This window comes from Protopterus annectens, chromosome 1.part0, assembly GCF_019279795.1.
Source record: "Protopterus annectens isolate FY-2018-M chromosome 1.part0, PAN1.0, whole genome shotgun sequence".
NCBI lineage: Eukaryota > Metazoa > Chordata > Ceratodontiformes > Protopteridae > Protopterus > Protopterus annectens.
In genome coordinates, this window is record NC_056725.1 from 1,553,673,876 (window position 1) to 1,553,691,682 (window position 17,807).

The 17,807-nt window shown below is 40.2% G+C and overlaps 1 protein-coding gene across 1 annotated transcript in view; it reads left to right on the plus strand.

Moving 5' to 3' along the window:
* MAP3K4 (mitogen-activated protein kinase kinase kinase 4) overlaps positions 1 to 17,807 on the plus strand; it is a gene marked incomplete in the record, with an annotated part of 2,414,579 nt that overhangs the window by 1,341,074 nt on the left and 1,055,698 nt on the right. The window contains 1 exon segment of the mRNA XM_044068025.1: positions 406 to 516. Coding sequence (XP_043923960.1) covers positions 406 to 516 — 111 coding nt within the window.

Sequence of the window (17,807 nt, forward strand, 5' to 3'; positions counted from 1 at the left end):
AGTGGCGCTACCTTGTTATAATGGCTGATTAGGTTCCGAGGACAGAATTGACATCCATCAGTAATAAATGAATGAAGATCAACAACACAGATGGAACGTTATGGTAAGAACATAACTTCTTTTTTTTGTCTAACTTTGCTGGGAAAACCCTCTGTCAGCCTTAATTCACAAGGATGAAAGCAACTTTGGAAAATGTTTTCACAGCTCCTCAGTAGGGGAGGCATTTCAAATGTAAAAGATTTACTGTCTTCCTTTATAGGAAATATCTTGCACAGTAGTGCTTTCTAAATGCAGTTCTTGGATGTTTTTTTTTTTAATCAAGAGATTACAGTAAAGGAACAATGATGTGATATAAATTGCGTTAAGAAAAAAGAAACAATAAAATTTTATATTTGTTTTGGTTAGTGATATAGCAGGAATGCTGCTGAAGTCCACAGGAGAGTTTCTGGATTCTGGCCTTGAAGAGAGCTGTTTTTGCTTAAGTGCTGAAGACATTGCAGCATCTGAAGAGATAAGGTATTTTGAATTTGGGCTCATCCCTTTCACCTTATATTCATTGTAAAAAAAGAATATGATTATACGAGTTAAACTAGAAATTGTAAGGCAGCTGGGGAGCACCTTAGTCTAATTTGCTGTATATTTTTTTCTGCACATCTTTTTTGTTATGAAGTTGTAAGAATCATTTTTCTGGTTGTCAGTAAGTTCCATCAAGTGGTATCAACCATCTACCAATTCTGCAGACTCTACTGGGACTGAAATGAAACTCAAAACCAGTCCTTTGACTTGGAGACCTCCACAAAGTACTTTGTGCAACTTTTTGTCTAAAATGATTTTTAACTAGTGAAGATTTGGCCTGTTCATCCCCCTCACAGGGGCGAGTTGATGTGTAGGTTTGAATCACAGAAAAAAAACACATTCTAGTTCTTTTCCTGTCTTTTTCTTTTTTCATACATTGCTATTTTTCAAGGAACCATATTCATCTAGTGAACTGTTCCTTCTGTATAGTACTAAGTACCTTTTACCTGATTGAGGTTGCCCACGAGTGTACGACACCCATTACTTATTCTGTCTTCAGTATTCATTATATTTCTTTTAGCCAGTCTGGAAGAAAACACTAGGATTAGCAACAGTTATTGAAAAAGCTATTTCTGTTTCCTATTTAACATTTTAACTTCTTGCTGCCTACTGCACCAAAAAAGTTTGTTTTGCAGAAGGTTGCCAACTTTATATTTCTCTTTTTTTTTTTTGCATAGAAGTCCCTATTTTGTAGAAAGTTGCATTCTGTAAAACAACATGAAAAATGTCAATTGTTTTGTGACTTTAGGACAGTATATATATATATATATATATATATATATATATATATATATATATATATATATATATATATATATATATTTTTTTTTTAACTTTTTTTCAGATATTGTTGGAAACTTGGGCAGCATTCATAAAACACTGTGTGATGTTAAATAAGGCAGATGCTAAAAACATTCTTGCATACCAAATGAATTTATGGTTTATTAAGACATATAGACAATTGAGGAGGACTTTGGATTATTTCAGGGCTCACTGGCTCTCATTGTCTGCATGCAGATACAATGTGTGCTTTAAATCAAGCCAACATGTCCAGTTCAGTACAATTCAGTATAAGGATGCGTTCTTTATTCAGACAAACAAGAAGGTATAAGTGCTTTCGTTCCAAAAATAAAAGCAGGAACTTCATCAGATACAAGGAAATTAAAGACGTAAACTGTTTTAAATAGGAAATCTTACATGACATCACTTCCTGGATTAGTGAAAACCACTCCCAAGTCTGAAACCAGTCTTCTGGAACAGAAGTCTGAAACACTGCACATAAATGTTTCAGCACAAAACAGTATAAATATCAAAATATAAAAATATCTAAAAACTGATTATGCAAATGTCAACAGGCTAAACTATGTATTATAAACTCAAGAATAAATATGTAAATATGTGTATATATAAAAATGCTTTTAAGATGCTTTTGAAAAAAAATGTATGTATATAAAAACATATAAGTAAAATATGAATATAATTCAAAATCCATTAGGAAAAAATGAATACATTTCATATACGTATACATACAACAGATATGAAGGCCATTAAAAAAAAAATGTACCATATTCATATCTAAAGGGAATGTTTCACCTCCCAAGAGCCCTCAATTTAAGCAGACTGCTTATGGAAAGGCTGTTATTTAAGCCTGGCCAATGAGTGGCATCAAGTCGTAATTGCCATAGCAACTCTGCTTTTTTGAGTAACTATGGCCAGGCTGCCCCCCTATTATGTCTTTTTTGGGCTTCAAGTACTACAAATTTGAACTGGTGATTGTTGTACTCACTGATGTGTCTAGCAAGTGCATTCACTTCACTAGCATCCCTTATATTCTTAAGGTGCTCACTGATCCTATTTTTAAGCCTAGGTTCCATCTTCCCCACATAAAAACATGGGCAAAAGGAACATAAAGCACAATAGACCACTCTTTCAGTTAAACAACTACACCACCCAGGTATTTTTATTTTCATTCTATTAATTTCACATTCACTGACTTCCAAAATGAAAGGGCAAAATGTACATGCCCCGCACTTAATCATCTGACCCTTCCTATAGATTCCATCATTATTACGTTTGAAAATGTTCTTCAAGTTAGGGCCCTTCTTGAAAACACACACAGGTTTTTCTCCTACGATTTAAAAAAAATTCTCTGCCACTGCTCAACAAATTCCAATTCTTACATAGAATATCTTTAATAGTGGTTACTTCAGACCCAGAGGAATGGTGCCCCCCTATATATTTCCTGGTTATGGACAATTGTTTGGTCATTCACAACAGTGTCCGTGGCTGTTTCAGTTATGTTCAACCCAGTCATATCAGGATGGTCAGTATTTTAGTGCCCCCCAAAATTGCAAAATACTCAAATCTCTGTTGTTCCAGATCCTTCTTTAACAGAACATCAATATAGGAAATTTCACATGCATTGACGCTATATGTGAACCTCAAAAAGGAGGTTGAGTTGTTAATATAGTTAATGTTTGTGTCGGATTTGTTAATATAGTTAATGAATTCAACAATTTGGTCTCTAAAATAAACATGTCATCCAAATACCTCATGTAAATATGACAGAATCGGAAATATGTTGATTGTTTCGAACCCATAGCAACCTTTTGTTTGCAAATAATACTGATTGTCGAACAAGATAAAGTTGCTTCTCAGCACCATATCCAAAATCATTTAATTGACAACATCATGAAGGAGATTAGTGAGAAAAGACAATGTGGGTATTTTGCACCATTTTTTTGGGCACCCCCTGACCATCCTGATATGACTAGGTTGAGACACTGTTATGAATGACCAAACAATTGTCCATAACCAGGAAATATAAGAAGGGCCCTAACTTGAAGAACATTTTCGACGTAATAATGATGGAATTTATAAGAATAAAAATAGGATCAGCGAGCACCTTAGGAATATAAGGGATGCTAGTAAAGTGAATGCACTTGCTAGACACATTAGTGTAGTAACAATAAAAAGCCGAGCTGCTATGGCAATTACACTTGATGCCACTCATTGGCCAGGCTTAAATGACAGCCTTCCATAAGCAGTCTGCTTAAATTGAGGGATCTTGAGAAGGTGAAATTCCCTTTAGATATGAATTATATGTTTTTATATACATACATATTTTTTCAAAAGCATCTTAAAAGATTTTTTTAGGGTGTTGACATTTGCACAATCAGTTTTTGTAGGGTGTTGACATTTGCACAATCAGTTTTTATTTTTATATACTGTTTTGTGCTGAAACATTTATGTATAGTGTTTGACTTCTGTGTCCCAGAAGACTGTCAGTAAGATTTCCTATTTAAAACAGTTTACATCCTTAATTTCCTTGGTCTTGCACCATTGTGTACATATGTGTCATCTGCACAGCACCTGTGCAAACTACCTCTCCTCAGGTTTATATATAGCCAAAAAAAAAATCCCCCCCCTCAATTTGAGATGGCGTAAAGAAAGAGAGGGGACTCCAGCCTTGTGCAAATAGAAGATATATATCATGATTCATGATGAGCAGCAGTGATCCCTTCTCAAAAAACATGCTGGCAATGGTGTGTGCTCTTGTGCAAGGAGACCTATCACAGTTGTACTAATCATGCTTCCACACAGTGATGTTGTTGAGCTTCCACCAGTGAGCACTCGCACAGTACCAGGTCCTTTCATGAAACTAGCTTAACCATCATGTCTAAGTAATGCATTTTAAACTTTGCTAAGGTGCCTTCTATTGTTGTAGTTTGTGTTTGCCTGTAGGTTCTGACTGGAGAGGATGAGAATGAGTATCCACATGGTTTGGTGACTTAATAGATAAGCTGATAAAGGACATGCTTGTGTGTGGTATTAACAGTGCTGCTGTGAAGATTTTTTTTCATGACAGTAATTAAAAATTTAACATTGAGTAAAGATTTGTCAAATCCTCTTGAGGTGACTATTCTTGCAAGTGACAAGAGCACAAGTTCATCTGGCTCCAGAGCAAATGTAGATAGTATGCAACATGTGGCAGACAAAAGTAAAGTCCAGCTTTATTGTTAACTGTCGCAGTTGTGGTGCAAATCATGAGTCTAAAAGAGAGAAGTGCTTAGCATATGGTCAGCATGCAATAAAAAAAAAGTGGAACCACTTTCAAAAAAGTCTGTATAAGTCGAGTAAGCACAGTAGTAAGGTTTATATAGATGGTGTATCAGTGTTTGATGAAAGAGTTGATGCACTGAATGTATTAACAAGAAGTGAGGTGTTTTGTACTATCCAGATTAATGGAAAATCCACAGAGCTCAAAGTAGACACTGGTTCAACGTGTAATGTTATATCAGGAGCGAGAACAGTTACAACTTGAACTATGTAGTCCAAAGACCAGTGCATCTTTATTGGGGTCTCAAAAGATAAGAATGTTTGCTAAAGAAGTTCATCATATAAGTGCATTTCCGGTTCTAATTTTTTTGAAGCCATTTTTTCAGTGTGTGCTGATGAGAAGAGTTCCAATAGCTATGCAGGATAAAGTTAAAACTCAGAAAGGCTCAGACTAAATCAGAATGTTTATTGACCCAAGAGATCTGAACAAAGCATTAGAGAGACCATATCCAATGTTTGCAGCCTTATTACCGAATACCACTGTTTTCTCCATCTTGGATGCAAAGAGTTCATTTGGGCAAGTGATGCTTGATCGCAAATCTTTATTTCTAACTACTTTTGGTTTACGTTTACTCACAGATACAGAGAATGCCATTTGGAATAAATTCTGCAAGGAGCAAATTGTTTCAGGTTATCCTTGTGCCATAATAGTAGATGATTTATTGGTTGGAGGCAGTGGTTAAGCAGAGCATGATAGAAACCTCAACAAAGTCTAGATCCTTTCAGAAATAACATACTTAGGACATTTGTTCATGAGTACAGGCTTGAGACCAGACCCAACCAACAGCTATTCTTGAGATGTACAATGTTTTCTAGGCATAGTCAGCTATTTAGGCAAATTTATACCAGATTTCAGTGATTTTGTATCATGGTCACACAGGATGTTCATCCAAGTCTAAAGCAACCATGCAAAATGGCTGAAGATTTAATTACTCTAATCAGAGGTTCTCAGAAACCATCTCACAGGGGCCCAAGGGAGTTAAGGCCTCCATTGCCAAAAATCCATTGCCTTCTGAGAGAGATTCCAGATCCTTAGAAAGGTGGGGAAAAAAGGTATATACCTCGGCTACCTTATCCATGAGGGCCTTAAACTGTCAGTTTCATATGCTAAAATACCAACAGTTTCTGTTATCTTAATTGAAAAGTAAAATGTCACAACCTGAACAACCAGACTTGAAGGAGTTGCAGGATTTGATGTATAGTGCAGAACAAGTGGGTAAACATACCTTACAATGTGGTTTTGATGCTCTAGAGGCCTCATGTAGAGCTGCTGTTACAGGCTCAGTCATACGTAGGCATGCCTGGCTCAAGGAACAAGCCTTGCCTGATCATGTCAAAGCTAAATTACTAGACGCCCCTCTTCAAAAGGATGTACTATTTGGGGAAAATGCTGAGGAAGTATTACAGAAAATGGAGGAAAAGGTTAAATCAATGCAAACTGTGAAAGAATTTCTGCAGGTTCAACCCCACGTTTTAGTAGAAATTGGCCTTCCAAAAACTGGTCCTTTCCTGCCACAGACAAACCCCAAAGAGGCAGATACAGGCGCCCGAGGGGCAGAGGACAATCACAAGGATCGTACAGAGGCAGACAATGGCAAGCTCCTACACAAAGAGGTGGTGAGGACAACTCGCAATCATTCAGAAAGCAAACCCAATGACTTTCCCTTTGCATGCCAATCAGGTCTCAAATGGCAGCCCCCTTAGGAGGAAAGCTGGCACTAGTCTCAAAAAATTGGCATGTTGTCACAAAGGACAAATGGATCCTGGATATTATAAATCAAGGCTACAAATTCCATTTTCATACCCTTCCAAAAATGAGAGGCATGCCAAACCTGCCACACAATCAAAGGGCAGAGGCACAAAAGCAAATTTCAGATCTTATAAACATGAAAGCTATTCAAGAGGTACCTACACATGAACAAGGTCAAGGTTTTTATTCCAGGCTATTTCTGGTGCCAAGGAAGGGAAAAGATTGGAGACCTATTTTGGATCTATCCATCCTAAACACATTTCTACTTGTACCAAAATTCAAGATGCTCACTCTACAGCAACTTCTTCCCATGCTGGGCAAGGAGTCTTGGCTGGTAACATTGGACCTCAAGGAGGCATACCTGCATGTCCCAATCAGACAAAATTGCAGAAGATACCTCAGATTTCTTGCAGGTTCAACCCATTATCAATTCTCTGCATTGCCCTTTGACTTATCTACTGCGCCCAGAGTATTCACGAAATGCCTGGCATCAGTAATTGCCTACTGAAAACTTCAAGGGATACAAATATACCCCTATTTGGACGACTGCCTGATCCAAGCGGACAGCAAGCACATTCTTCTGGAACATCTGGCTTATGTAATAATGTTATTAAACTCTCTGGGATACACAGTCAACAAAGAGAAATCAAGGCTAATACCCTCTCGGAAGATAATTTTCCTGGGTGCCAATTTGGACACTCACACCCAGAATGGCCTACCTCACGCCAGAGAAGCATGGGCAACTAATTCAATATTTCAGAACACTGGCAAATTGCACCAGGCTGACTGCAAGGAAAATCCTGCAGGCTCTGGGATTCATGGCATCTTGCATCTTACTAATCCCATGTGCAAAGCTGCATATGAGAAAACTACAATGGTACCTAAAAAACATATGGTCTCAACACAGCCACAGTTTGGAAACAATCATACCACTAATTCCATGTTTGCAAAAGGAATTTCTGTGGTGGGCTCAAGCATGTCAAACAAACACAGGTCTTCCATTCAGCAAGCCTCAAACAAATCAAGTCATCACAACAGATGCCTCTGACTACGCCTGGGGGGCGCACATGCATTCAGGGCAAGTGGTCCCAAAAAGAAAAGCACCTTCACATCAATCAAAAAGAAATGCTAGCAGTAATAAATGCTATTATAGTCTTCAAGGACCTTCTACAACCAGGTCAGCTTTTGATAAGAACGGACAACACCACAGTTATATGGTACTTAAACAAGCAGGGAGGAACACATTCTTACCCACTATGCAGACTGGCCATGTCACTTTGGAACTTGGCCATGGACTTACAAATGGAACTACAGGCACAGTACTTGCCAGGCAAGGAAAACACGCTGGCAGACAACCTAAGCAGGAATATGACAGATCCACACGAATGGAAGTTGCATCCAAAAGTTTTTACAGAAATAATTCAAGAATGGGGAAGGCCAGACATAGATATCTTTGCCTCCCACAAAAATCATCAATTGACAAAATTCTGCTCAAGGATCTTCCATCCAAAGGCCTGGAGAGTGGACGCTCTCTCTTTCAGTTGGACATCAATGACAGTTTATGCCTTCCCGCCTCTTCCTCTGCTGCCCAAAGTCCTATTGAAGACCAGAGCAGACAGACCAAAGATGATCCTCATTGCTCCGGACTGGCCAAGGCAACACTGGTACCCACTCTTGAGGAGCCTGACGCATTCCCCACCATAGACCCTGCCTCTAATGCCTCTTCTTCTGACTGAGCACAGCTTCAAAACTCTTCACAGTCAGCTAAAATCACTCAATCTAGCCGCATGGAAGATTCCTTAACATCACAGCAGGCCCTACTCTCCAAGGAGGTGCATGATGTCATTTTGGAGGCCAGAAGGCCATCAACTAGAAAAGCTTACTCCGCAAAATGGAAACGTTTTTGTGTCTGGAATGAGAAAAAGGGCCAGAACCCTGGAAAACTGAATTTACCTCAGATACTACAATATTTGGCTGAACTGCTAAGCAGTGGACTTTCGTTCTCCTCCATCAAAATCCATGCCTCAGCCATTTCTGCAGAATACAACACTGATCCACCTTTATTCTCTCACCCTCTATTAAGACAGTTCCTCAGAGGGGCTAAGAATTTAAGACCTCCAAGGAAACAACCAATACCTGCTTGGGATCTTAATTTCATTCTGGAAAAATTGACCTTGCCTCCTTTTGAGCCAGCTGCCTCATCAGATTTGCAATATTTGTCCTGGAAAACAGCTTTCCTTCTGTTCTGTCACTTCAGCTCGTAGAGTTTCAGAACTACAGGCTCTCATGGCTGTCCAGCCTTTTATCATCTTCCATCAGGACAGAGTTTCCTTACGAACCAACCCGTCCTTTATGCCTAAAGTGGTATCCAGGGTAGCTTTAAATCAGGCCATACATTTACCTACTTTTTATCCTAATCCTCAAAACAAAGGGGAGAGATTACTACATTCCTTGGACATCCACAGGCAACTGCGTTATTATTTGGACAGAACAAAGCCTTTCAGAAAATCAGAACAGCTCTTTGTGGCCTATGCGGTAGGAGTTCTAAGAAAGCCAATTTCCAAACAGACAATCTCAAAGTGGGATAGCCCACTGCATACGCTTTTGCTATTCTTTTCATGGCAAAACTGTACCTACAGGCATTAGAACCCATTCCACCAGGGCCACAGCCACCTCTGCAGCCTTCCTCAGAGGAGTACCTACCAAGGATATTTTGGAAGCAGCCACTTGGAGTTCTGTGCATACCTTCTCTAAGCACTACCACTTACCATTATACTCCAAATCTAGAGCAGGCTTTGCCACTGCAGTCTTGCAGGGCATTTTGGCTCCTCCTAGTTCCACCTAGTGCTTACCACCCCTTTCTTAGCTTTGGGATTCTACCCATCTGTTATGACTGCAGCTGTATGCACGATGAACATAGTACAGTTTTGTACCTACCATAAATGTAGATGTTCGAGTGCTAATACAGCTGAAGTCCAGGTTTCCCTTCCTCCTTCCCCTCTAGGGGTATTCTTTTATGGTGTATTTGCTTGCAATTACTGTTTTTTGATTATATTGCATTGCATTATTACATTATTTTATGTATTGCCTTCCTTCTGGGGGCACCTGACATCTGGGGCAAGAAAAACTGAAGAAAATGGCGTCGGCTGGTTCTTTTATACCCCTGTCGCACTGACGTCAGGGAAGAAGCGACGACAACCGACGCCGGACCTAGGCTTTGGAATTCGGCCGACCGAGGACCTGCCTGACGGCAGGAGAACCCATCTGTTATGACTGCAGCTGTATTAGCACTCGAACATCTACATTTATGGTAGGTACAAAACTGTACTTTCCGCATCCACTAAGAGAAGAGCGAGATAATTAGCATTTTGTCCTTCATTACCAAAAGACATTGATAAAGTACTTTCATCTTGTTCAGTATGCAATAATACTAAGCCTCATTTGTAAAGAGAACCACTTCAGCTAAGTCCAGTTCCTGAACTACCGTTGTCAATAGTTGCAGCTGATATCTTTTGAGTGGAACAATCAACACTAAGTTTTGGTAGACTCTTATTCAAATTGATTTGCGATTTCTACTACCTAACCTAACATCCACTGCTGTTATTACTAAGCTGAAACATCATTTCTCAGTTTATGATAATCCACAGAAACTTCTTTCTGATAATGGTTCTCAATTTACTAGCCAGTTGTTTTGGAAATTTGCAAAAGAATAGGACTTTGTACAATATCACTAGTAGTCCTGCATATCCTCAGTTAAATGGTCTAGCTGAACATGCAGTATGGAGCAAGCGTGACAATACCGATGAATTCTAAAATTTGCTTAATCTCAGACACATACCTTGTGACGATATTCTTGGCTCACCTGCTCAAAGACTGCTTTCCAGACAAACTAGAACTACACTACCCATTACTTCCAGTTTATTGAAGCCTAAACCTAAGCACAGTAAAACCATCATGACTCAATTGGTTAAGAAGCGTAATATTCAGAAATCTGTTTACAACAGATCGAGCAGATTACTTTGTCCATTGAGGGAAGGAGAGACAGAAAGAATCCAGACAATGAAAGGTTTTGATCGAATTGGACAGATTACAGGCATCCGTGCCGAGCCAAGATCCTACTTGGTAGATTCAGAAGGTGTAGAATATAGGAGGAACCGGAAACATCTTCTATGTCAGAGTTATCCTCACCATCACAATATTGATGTTCTTCGTCTCACATTGCTGCAGTCATAACCATTGGGTAGTCCAATACCAAAGAATTAGGCTGGTCATAGGCACCCTGAGTTGACATCAGTGTACTACTAAAGCGCATGACTGACGCCATATCCTCAGTCTTTCTTTTTGTCTTTTCTTGCTTCAGTTAATCCGGATGTCAGAAAAAGTTAATAATTGTATTTCTTGTGGGAAACAGATACCTCATAGGGACTACCATTCTCTTTGTATTGCGCACCATTAAACATAGATTAGACTGTGCTAGGCTTGTTTTAGAAAGTTTTAAGGTCTAAACAAACCACGGTTGAATCTGTGGATCCAGCCGAGGCCTCGGCTGAATTTTGCAGGAGTTGGTCTCTCAGGAGTTAGGCCAAGCTGAGGGGCTTCTCAGGTGTCTGTGGTTCCATCCTTACAAAAGGTTAGTAGGCCTTCTACCTGCTAAGTCTAAATCTGGTCCTACTGGTTCGGGACATAGCCCTAGTTCTTCAGGTTCTGTTCCTAAAAAACATATGTTGAAGATGGCAGAGGATTTGATTACTTTGATTAGGGGTTCTATGCCCCCTCCTGACAAGAGGCCTAGGGGGGAGTCTGTTTTAGAGGGAATAGAGCATTCTTCTGATTATTCTGAGTCCTCTGCCGAGGATATTCAGGATTTTCCTTCTTATTCAGATTCGGAGACAGAGGATTCCTGTCCTTCTGCTTCTCCTCCAGAGGATTTTTCCTTTTCTGAAACCCTGCATTCCATGAGGGAGCATTTCAAGTGGGAAGGTCAGGATTTTAAGGTTGAGGGAATTTTTGTTTTTGCCACAACATAGGCCTTTGGCTATCCCCCCTGTTTTGGATGTTGTTCAGGATGTGTTTTCTGAGGCTTCTCTTAATCCTGATTCCTTACCCCCTGCTCCTGTCAAGCCAGATAGGTATTACAGAGTCCCTGAAGCTCATAAATATTTGTATAAGAGTCCTAGGGCTGATCCAGAAACCATTCTTCAAGGGCCTAAGGGTGTTAAGGCTTCTGTGAGGGATTCTAGAGCTTTGGATAGGTGGGGTAAGAAAGTGTACACCTCTTCTACGTTAGCCATGAGGGCTTTAAATTGCCAATTTCATATGCTGAAATATCAGAACTTTTTGTTAGGTCAATTGAAATCTAAGGTAGATGCCTTATCTGAGGGTATAGAGTGCAAGGAATTGCAAGATTTGGTTCATGCTTCTGATCAAGTTGGTAAACATTCCTTGCAGTGTGGCTTTGATGCTATTCAGGCTTCTTCCAGGGTGGCTGCTACTGGTTCAGTTATTGATCAAAATTTGTCAGAGCATGTGGATGCTCCTCTTCAATCTGAAGTTCCCCTGTGGAGTCAGTTTTGAAAAAGATGGAAGAAAAAGCTAAGTCAATGCAGACAGTTAAGGACTTTTTGCAGGTGCAGCCCCCTAAATTTAGCAGGAATTGGCCTGCAAAAGGATGGTCTTACCCTTCTTCAGATTTTCAGTCCAGGGGCAGGTCTAGAGGTAAAACTCAAGCTCAGGGTTCCTTCAGACCTAGGACTTGGAGTTCTCCTGCACAATCTTCTGGTGAGGGCAGGGGTCAGCCAAACAGACCCAATGACCTGTATTTTCTGCTGCCACATCCCTCTTGTCTGGCAGCTCCTCTAGGGGGAAAGTTGGCTCTTTTCAAACAGAATTGGCATTTGGTCACCCAGGACAAATGGGTGTTGGACATAATAAATCGAGGCTACAAGTTTTATTTCCACACTTTTCCTCCTTTCAAAGGCATGCCAGTCAGCAAAGGCTGGAAGCAGGAACAAATTTCTTTGCTTTACAGCTGGGAGCAATACAGGTGGTTCCTCCTTAGTAGGCCTAGGGTTTTACTTCCTAGTACCAAAGAAAGGAGATTCTTGGAGGCCAATTCTGGACTTATCCATTCTCAATACATACCTGGACATTCCAAAGTTCAAGATGTTAACTTTACAGCAACTTCTGCCTATGCTAGGCAAAGATCACTGGATGGTAACTCTGGATCTCACAGAGGCCTATCTTCTCATTCCTATCAGGCCCAGTTGCAGGAGGTTTCTGCTTCGGCTGGTACTTCTCATTATCAGTTCTCTGCATTGCCCTTTGGTTTATCTACGTGTTCACGTTCTGGCCCCTGTCATAGCATTCTTCAGACTGAGGGGAATTCAAATTTATCTTTATCTGGACGATTGCCTGATCATGGCTCAAGACAAAGACAAGTTACTTCAGCATCTGCAGTATGTAATGGCAGTTTTAAGATGCCTAGGGTATTCTGTGAACGAAATAAAGTCCAGTCTAGTACCCTCTCAGGACATGTGCTTTCTGGGTGTGAGACTGAATACAGCCTCTCAGATGGCTTTTCTGACCCCGGACAAACAAAGAACTCTTCAGCTATACTTTCAGCAACTATCAGTACAGTCCAGGCTGACTGCAAGGACAGTCCTTCAAGCCTTGGGGTTTATGGCATCTTGCATTCTAGTACTTCCCAATGCCAAACTGCATATGAGGAAGCTTCAATGGTATCTCAAAAGTGTATGGACTCAACACTGCCACGATTTGGACACTGTCATTTGGATAATACCTTGCATCCAGAAGGAATTCTTGTGGTGGGCACAGGAATGTCACCTAAACAAGGGACTCTCTGTGATCCGACCATCAGATCTTAACGACGGATGCCTCAGAACTGGCAGCACACTTCAATGGAAAATGGATTCAAGACACGTGGCCTCCCAGACTACAGCATTTGCATATCAACATGAAGGAGATGCTAGCAGTCCAGTTTGCTCTGTTGGCTTTCAAGGGCCTACTTCAGCCAGGACAGGTGTTGATTCAAACAGACAACACTACTGTCATGTGGTACATCAACAAGCAGGGGGGAACACATTCTTACCCTCTTTGCAGACAGGCAATGATTTTGTGGGAGACTGCTCTAAGTTTGCACATTTCTCTTCAGGCTCGGTTTCTGCCAGGAGCACAGAACTATTCTCAGGTGTTCCAGCAGTTGACAAAGGTTTGGGGAACTCCAGACATAGATCTGTTCGCTTCTCCTCTAAATTTCCAACTACCAAAATTTTGCACAAAGATGTTTCACCCAAAAGCTTGGAAAGTGGATGCTCTGTCTTTCAGTTGGAACAACCTTCACGTTTATGCCTTTCCTCCTCTGCCTCTCATTCCAAAGGTACTCTTGAAAGTCAGGAGGGACAAGCCTCATATGATTCTAATCCAGATTGGCCACGTCAGCACTGGTATCCTCTGCTGAGGAGTTTAATTCAGGAGCCTCCTTGGCCTTTACCACAGCTTCCTCACTTGTTGTCCCAGTCAAGCAGTCATTTGCCTCAATGTCAGAGTGCAGTCCCTACATTTTTTAGAGCCTGTGGGGACTCAGCTTCCTCAACAAGTTTTAGATGTTCTATTGGAAGCTAAAAGTTTATGCTGGAAAATGGAAGAGATTTTTTCTTTGGAGCACAACAAAGGGCTTGGATGTCTCCTAATTTGAGTTTTACTCTACAGTACCTTACTGAATTACTGGGCAAGGGTTTGTCTTTTTCCTCTGTGAAAGTTCATACTGCAGCTATTTCTGCTCACTATGATTGTGACCCTCCTTTATTTTCGCATCCTTTGCTTAAACAATTTCTTAGAGGGCAAAAATTTAAGACTACTCCTTCCTGGGATCTCAATTTTGTGTTGGAGAAGCTTACTTTACCTCCTTTTGAACCTGCAGCCGCTCGTCTGAATTGAAATTTTGTCTTGGAAGACTGCTTTTTTGTTGGCCATCACTTCTGCTAGAAGGGTGTCTGAATTGCAGGCTCTCATGGCAGTTGAACCTTTTCTGATATTCCATAAGGATAGAGAAAGTGATTTCTAATGTGGCCTTGAACCAGTCTATCCATTTGCCTACTTTTTATGCTGATCCCCAAAATAAAGGGTGGATGTCCACAGAACTATTTGAGCAAAACTAAGGAGTTCAGACAGTCTCAACAGCTATTTGTTTCTTTTGCTGTGGCTTCTCAAGGGAAAGCTGTGTCCAAACAGACTATTTCAAAGTGGATTGGAAGTTGTATTGCTTTTGTTATTCCCATCATGGGAAGAATGTTCCTGCTGGGATCAGGCCTCATTCCACTAGGGCTACTGCTGCTACTAAAGATATTTTGGAAGCAGCTACTTGGAGTTCAGTTCACACTTTTACCAAGCATTATCATCTTCCTCTTTACTCTAAGTCCAGGGCTGGGTTTGCCACTGGAACATAGTACAGTTTTGTACCTACCATAAATGTAGATGTTCCTCTGTTGTTAGGGTGGTTATTTGGGTTGTTGTGCCTTGGGATGATTGTTATTTTCCTTTCTGGTTGTTAGGCATTTCTTTAGAGAGGCATTCTGACATCTGGGGCAAGAAAGACTATGTCAACTCAGGGTGCCTATGACCCAATGGTTATGACTGCAGCAATGTGGATCCTCGAACATCTACATTTATGGTAGGTACAAAACTGTACTTTTCTGTGATGCAAACTTCAAATTTATGAGTGAATCAAACACTGTTTCCATACCAGAATGTGTTCAAAATTCTGATTCCATTCCAGACATTCCACTGGTCATACATTTTGCAGAGACGGTTCCAGTTGCTAAATTTAATTCCCAGTTTTATGTCCCATGATATGAGCGAGTGTCAAAGCCAAGTGTGAAATACGCAGCAACATGGACTTGATTGTGTATATATGTATATAAGAATGTATACATATATATATATATATATATATATATATATATATATATATATATATATATATATATATATATATATATATATATATATGTGTGTGTGTGTGTGTGTGTGTGTGTGTGTGTGTGTGTACTTAATTTTGTATAATGCAGGACCTTACCTGTGATTTCTGCATGCTAGATAGACTTAGTGTCATAAGATCTAAATCTGAAATAAGGAGGATGTAGATCAGATTACAAGTGAAGTGTGCTGTATGTTTAAGAAGCATGTCAAGGCTGTACGTGCCCATATAAAGTCCAGACATGTTTACTCCCTAGTGCCATTTTGTAAGAGCGGCCACAGTGAGAGCATGCATGATCTCAGTTGTTTTATATACAAGTTACTTAAGTTAAAGTCAGTAAACCTTTATAGTGATGTGTTTGTATAGAATAAAGCTGCGTGAACAGAACCCACGAAGACTCTTCTATTGCGTCCAGAGTAGGAGAGCGACTTTAACCATTCTGCTTGCTTTGCTTACATACTGTAACTTTTAAGCGTAACTGTTTTCTGTCTCAGCTTTTTAATGCAGTCAATCTGTGCCATTTGTGAAGTTTGAAAAATTTAGTCCCAGAAGTTAGAATGTGAAAAAGTTTCATCTTATAGCATCATTGTCATATTTGTTAATTTTTACATACGTTTCCATGCCTTCTTAGGAAGAGTAACTGCCTGTAAAAGATTTTTTTTGCCTTTCTGGTTGCTGTTGATGCCGATACATTTATAATTCCATCCTTTTTTTCATTCTGTCCATTGTGAAGATAGAATTTGAATTTTCTCATGAGTTGGCTATGCTATTTTCATTGTTCTATAAAATCCTGTTCTGGAAAATGTTTGTGGTATTTTTAGATATTGTGGATAATTGTAGGTACTCAGCGAACTTGAACGAACGAGATCCACTCTCACAAAGGTTAACATACAGTTCGTAATACACATTTTTAAATGCATGAGATTTTTAAAACATTTTTAAATAGTACATACATGGATATTGTGCATTGTATTTTATTAGGACCTCTGTGTCTGTAAATTTTAATTATAGTTTTATTTTGGATTGGTATAAAAGTAATGAGTTGCATTATTTGTGTTATCTGATGAAGTCTTGTACACAAGATGAAAGCGCTTATCCAAAGTTTATTAAAGTGTTTGGCACCTTTGTGAGAGTGGACCTCTGTTTTTAAATATTGTCCTTGGCAGCAGTACATTTTGTCTACCATCTATAATCATTGCAATCTGATGTTCTTCGTGTTTCACTGCTGCAGTCATTACATTTGGGGTTATCTGCTTGCAGGTAGCCCTCAGTCGGCCTGATTAACAAAGTCTTAGGTCCTGCATCGGTTGCTATCCCTTCTTCCATGACGTCAGGTTGTCAGGGGTATAAAACATGCAGCCAACGCCATTACATCAGTCTTTCTAGCCGTGCGGTGCCCGAAGCAAAAGCAGTTTGCAAGTGCTGGTCGGCCGACTCCTGAAATTTTTGTTTTCAAGTTTCAGAACCGAAGTCTTCAACTAAAGCTAAGTACCCCGTTGGGGAAACTTTTTCTTGCTCCTTACCGATGTCAGTAAAAATTAATAATTGTATTACTTGTGGAAAGCAAATACCTCATAAAGATTTTCATTCGTACTGTATTCCTTGCCTAGGCCCTGACCATGACCTTGCTGTCGGTTTTGTGCTTTATTTAATCAGCGCACTATCCGTCGTCTGTATATTTTCGCCTCTAAATATTTTGGTTTTCGGTTTAATTATCCAGAAATGTTGCCGGTTAACCATCCGACTACCAGGATTCCGAAAAAACGCAAAGCTAAAGACAGAGACAGGCCACCGAGGTCCAAAACTGCCAGCGACGCTTCTCCTAAACCAGTCGCCAGTTCACCGGTACTCAGTGAGGCATTTTCTCAGCCCCTGATACCTGCTGCTTCTGATTTGCAGGCCTCTGCTGAGACCCATTCGGAGTCCGGTATGCCGCAAGATGCTTCAACTATGGAACCCACGTATGTCTCTACCTTGGATGGGTCTGGAGCCGCTGGGCAGGCACCGGCTTCTGAGGGTGTATTCAGGCCTATGGACTTGCATATTAAACTGACGCCTCCTTCTGCTTTTAGGCCTAAATCTCGAACCATGCCTAAAAAACTGATGCCCAGGCTACATGCTCCAGGCCTCTATGCCTAAAAAACAAATGATAAGAGTGGCTGAAGATCTAATAACTCTAATCAGGGGTAGCCAACCCCCCCCCCCTTTTCTAAGAGGCCTAGGACTGAAGTGATTTATGAATCTTTTGACCAGGATTCTGTTTTTTCTAATTCATCTGATGATCTGGAATTGCCTTTATCTACTTATGAGGATTCTGTTGCAGAGGACTCCATTCCTTCTGCTTCCCCTCCAGAAGATTTTTCATTT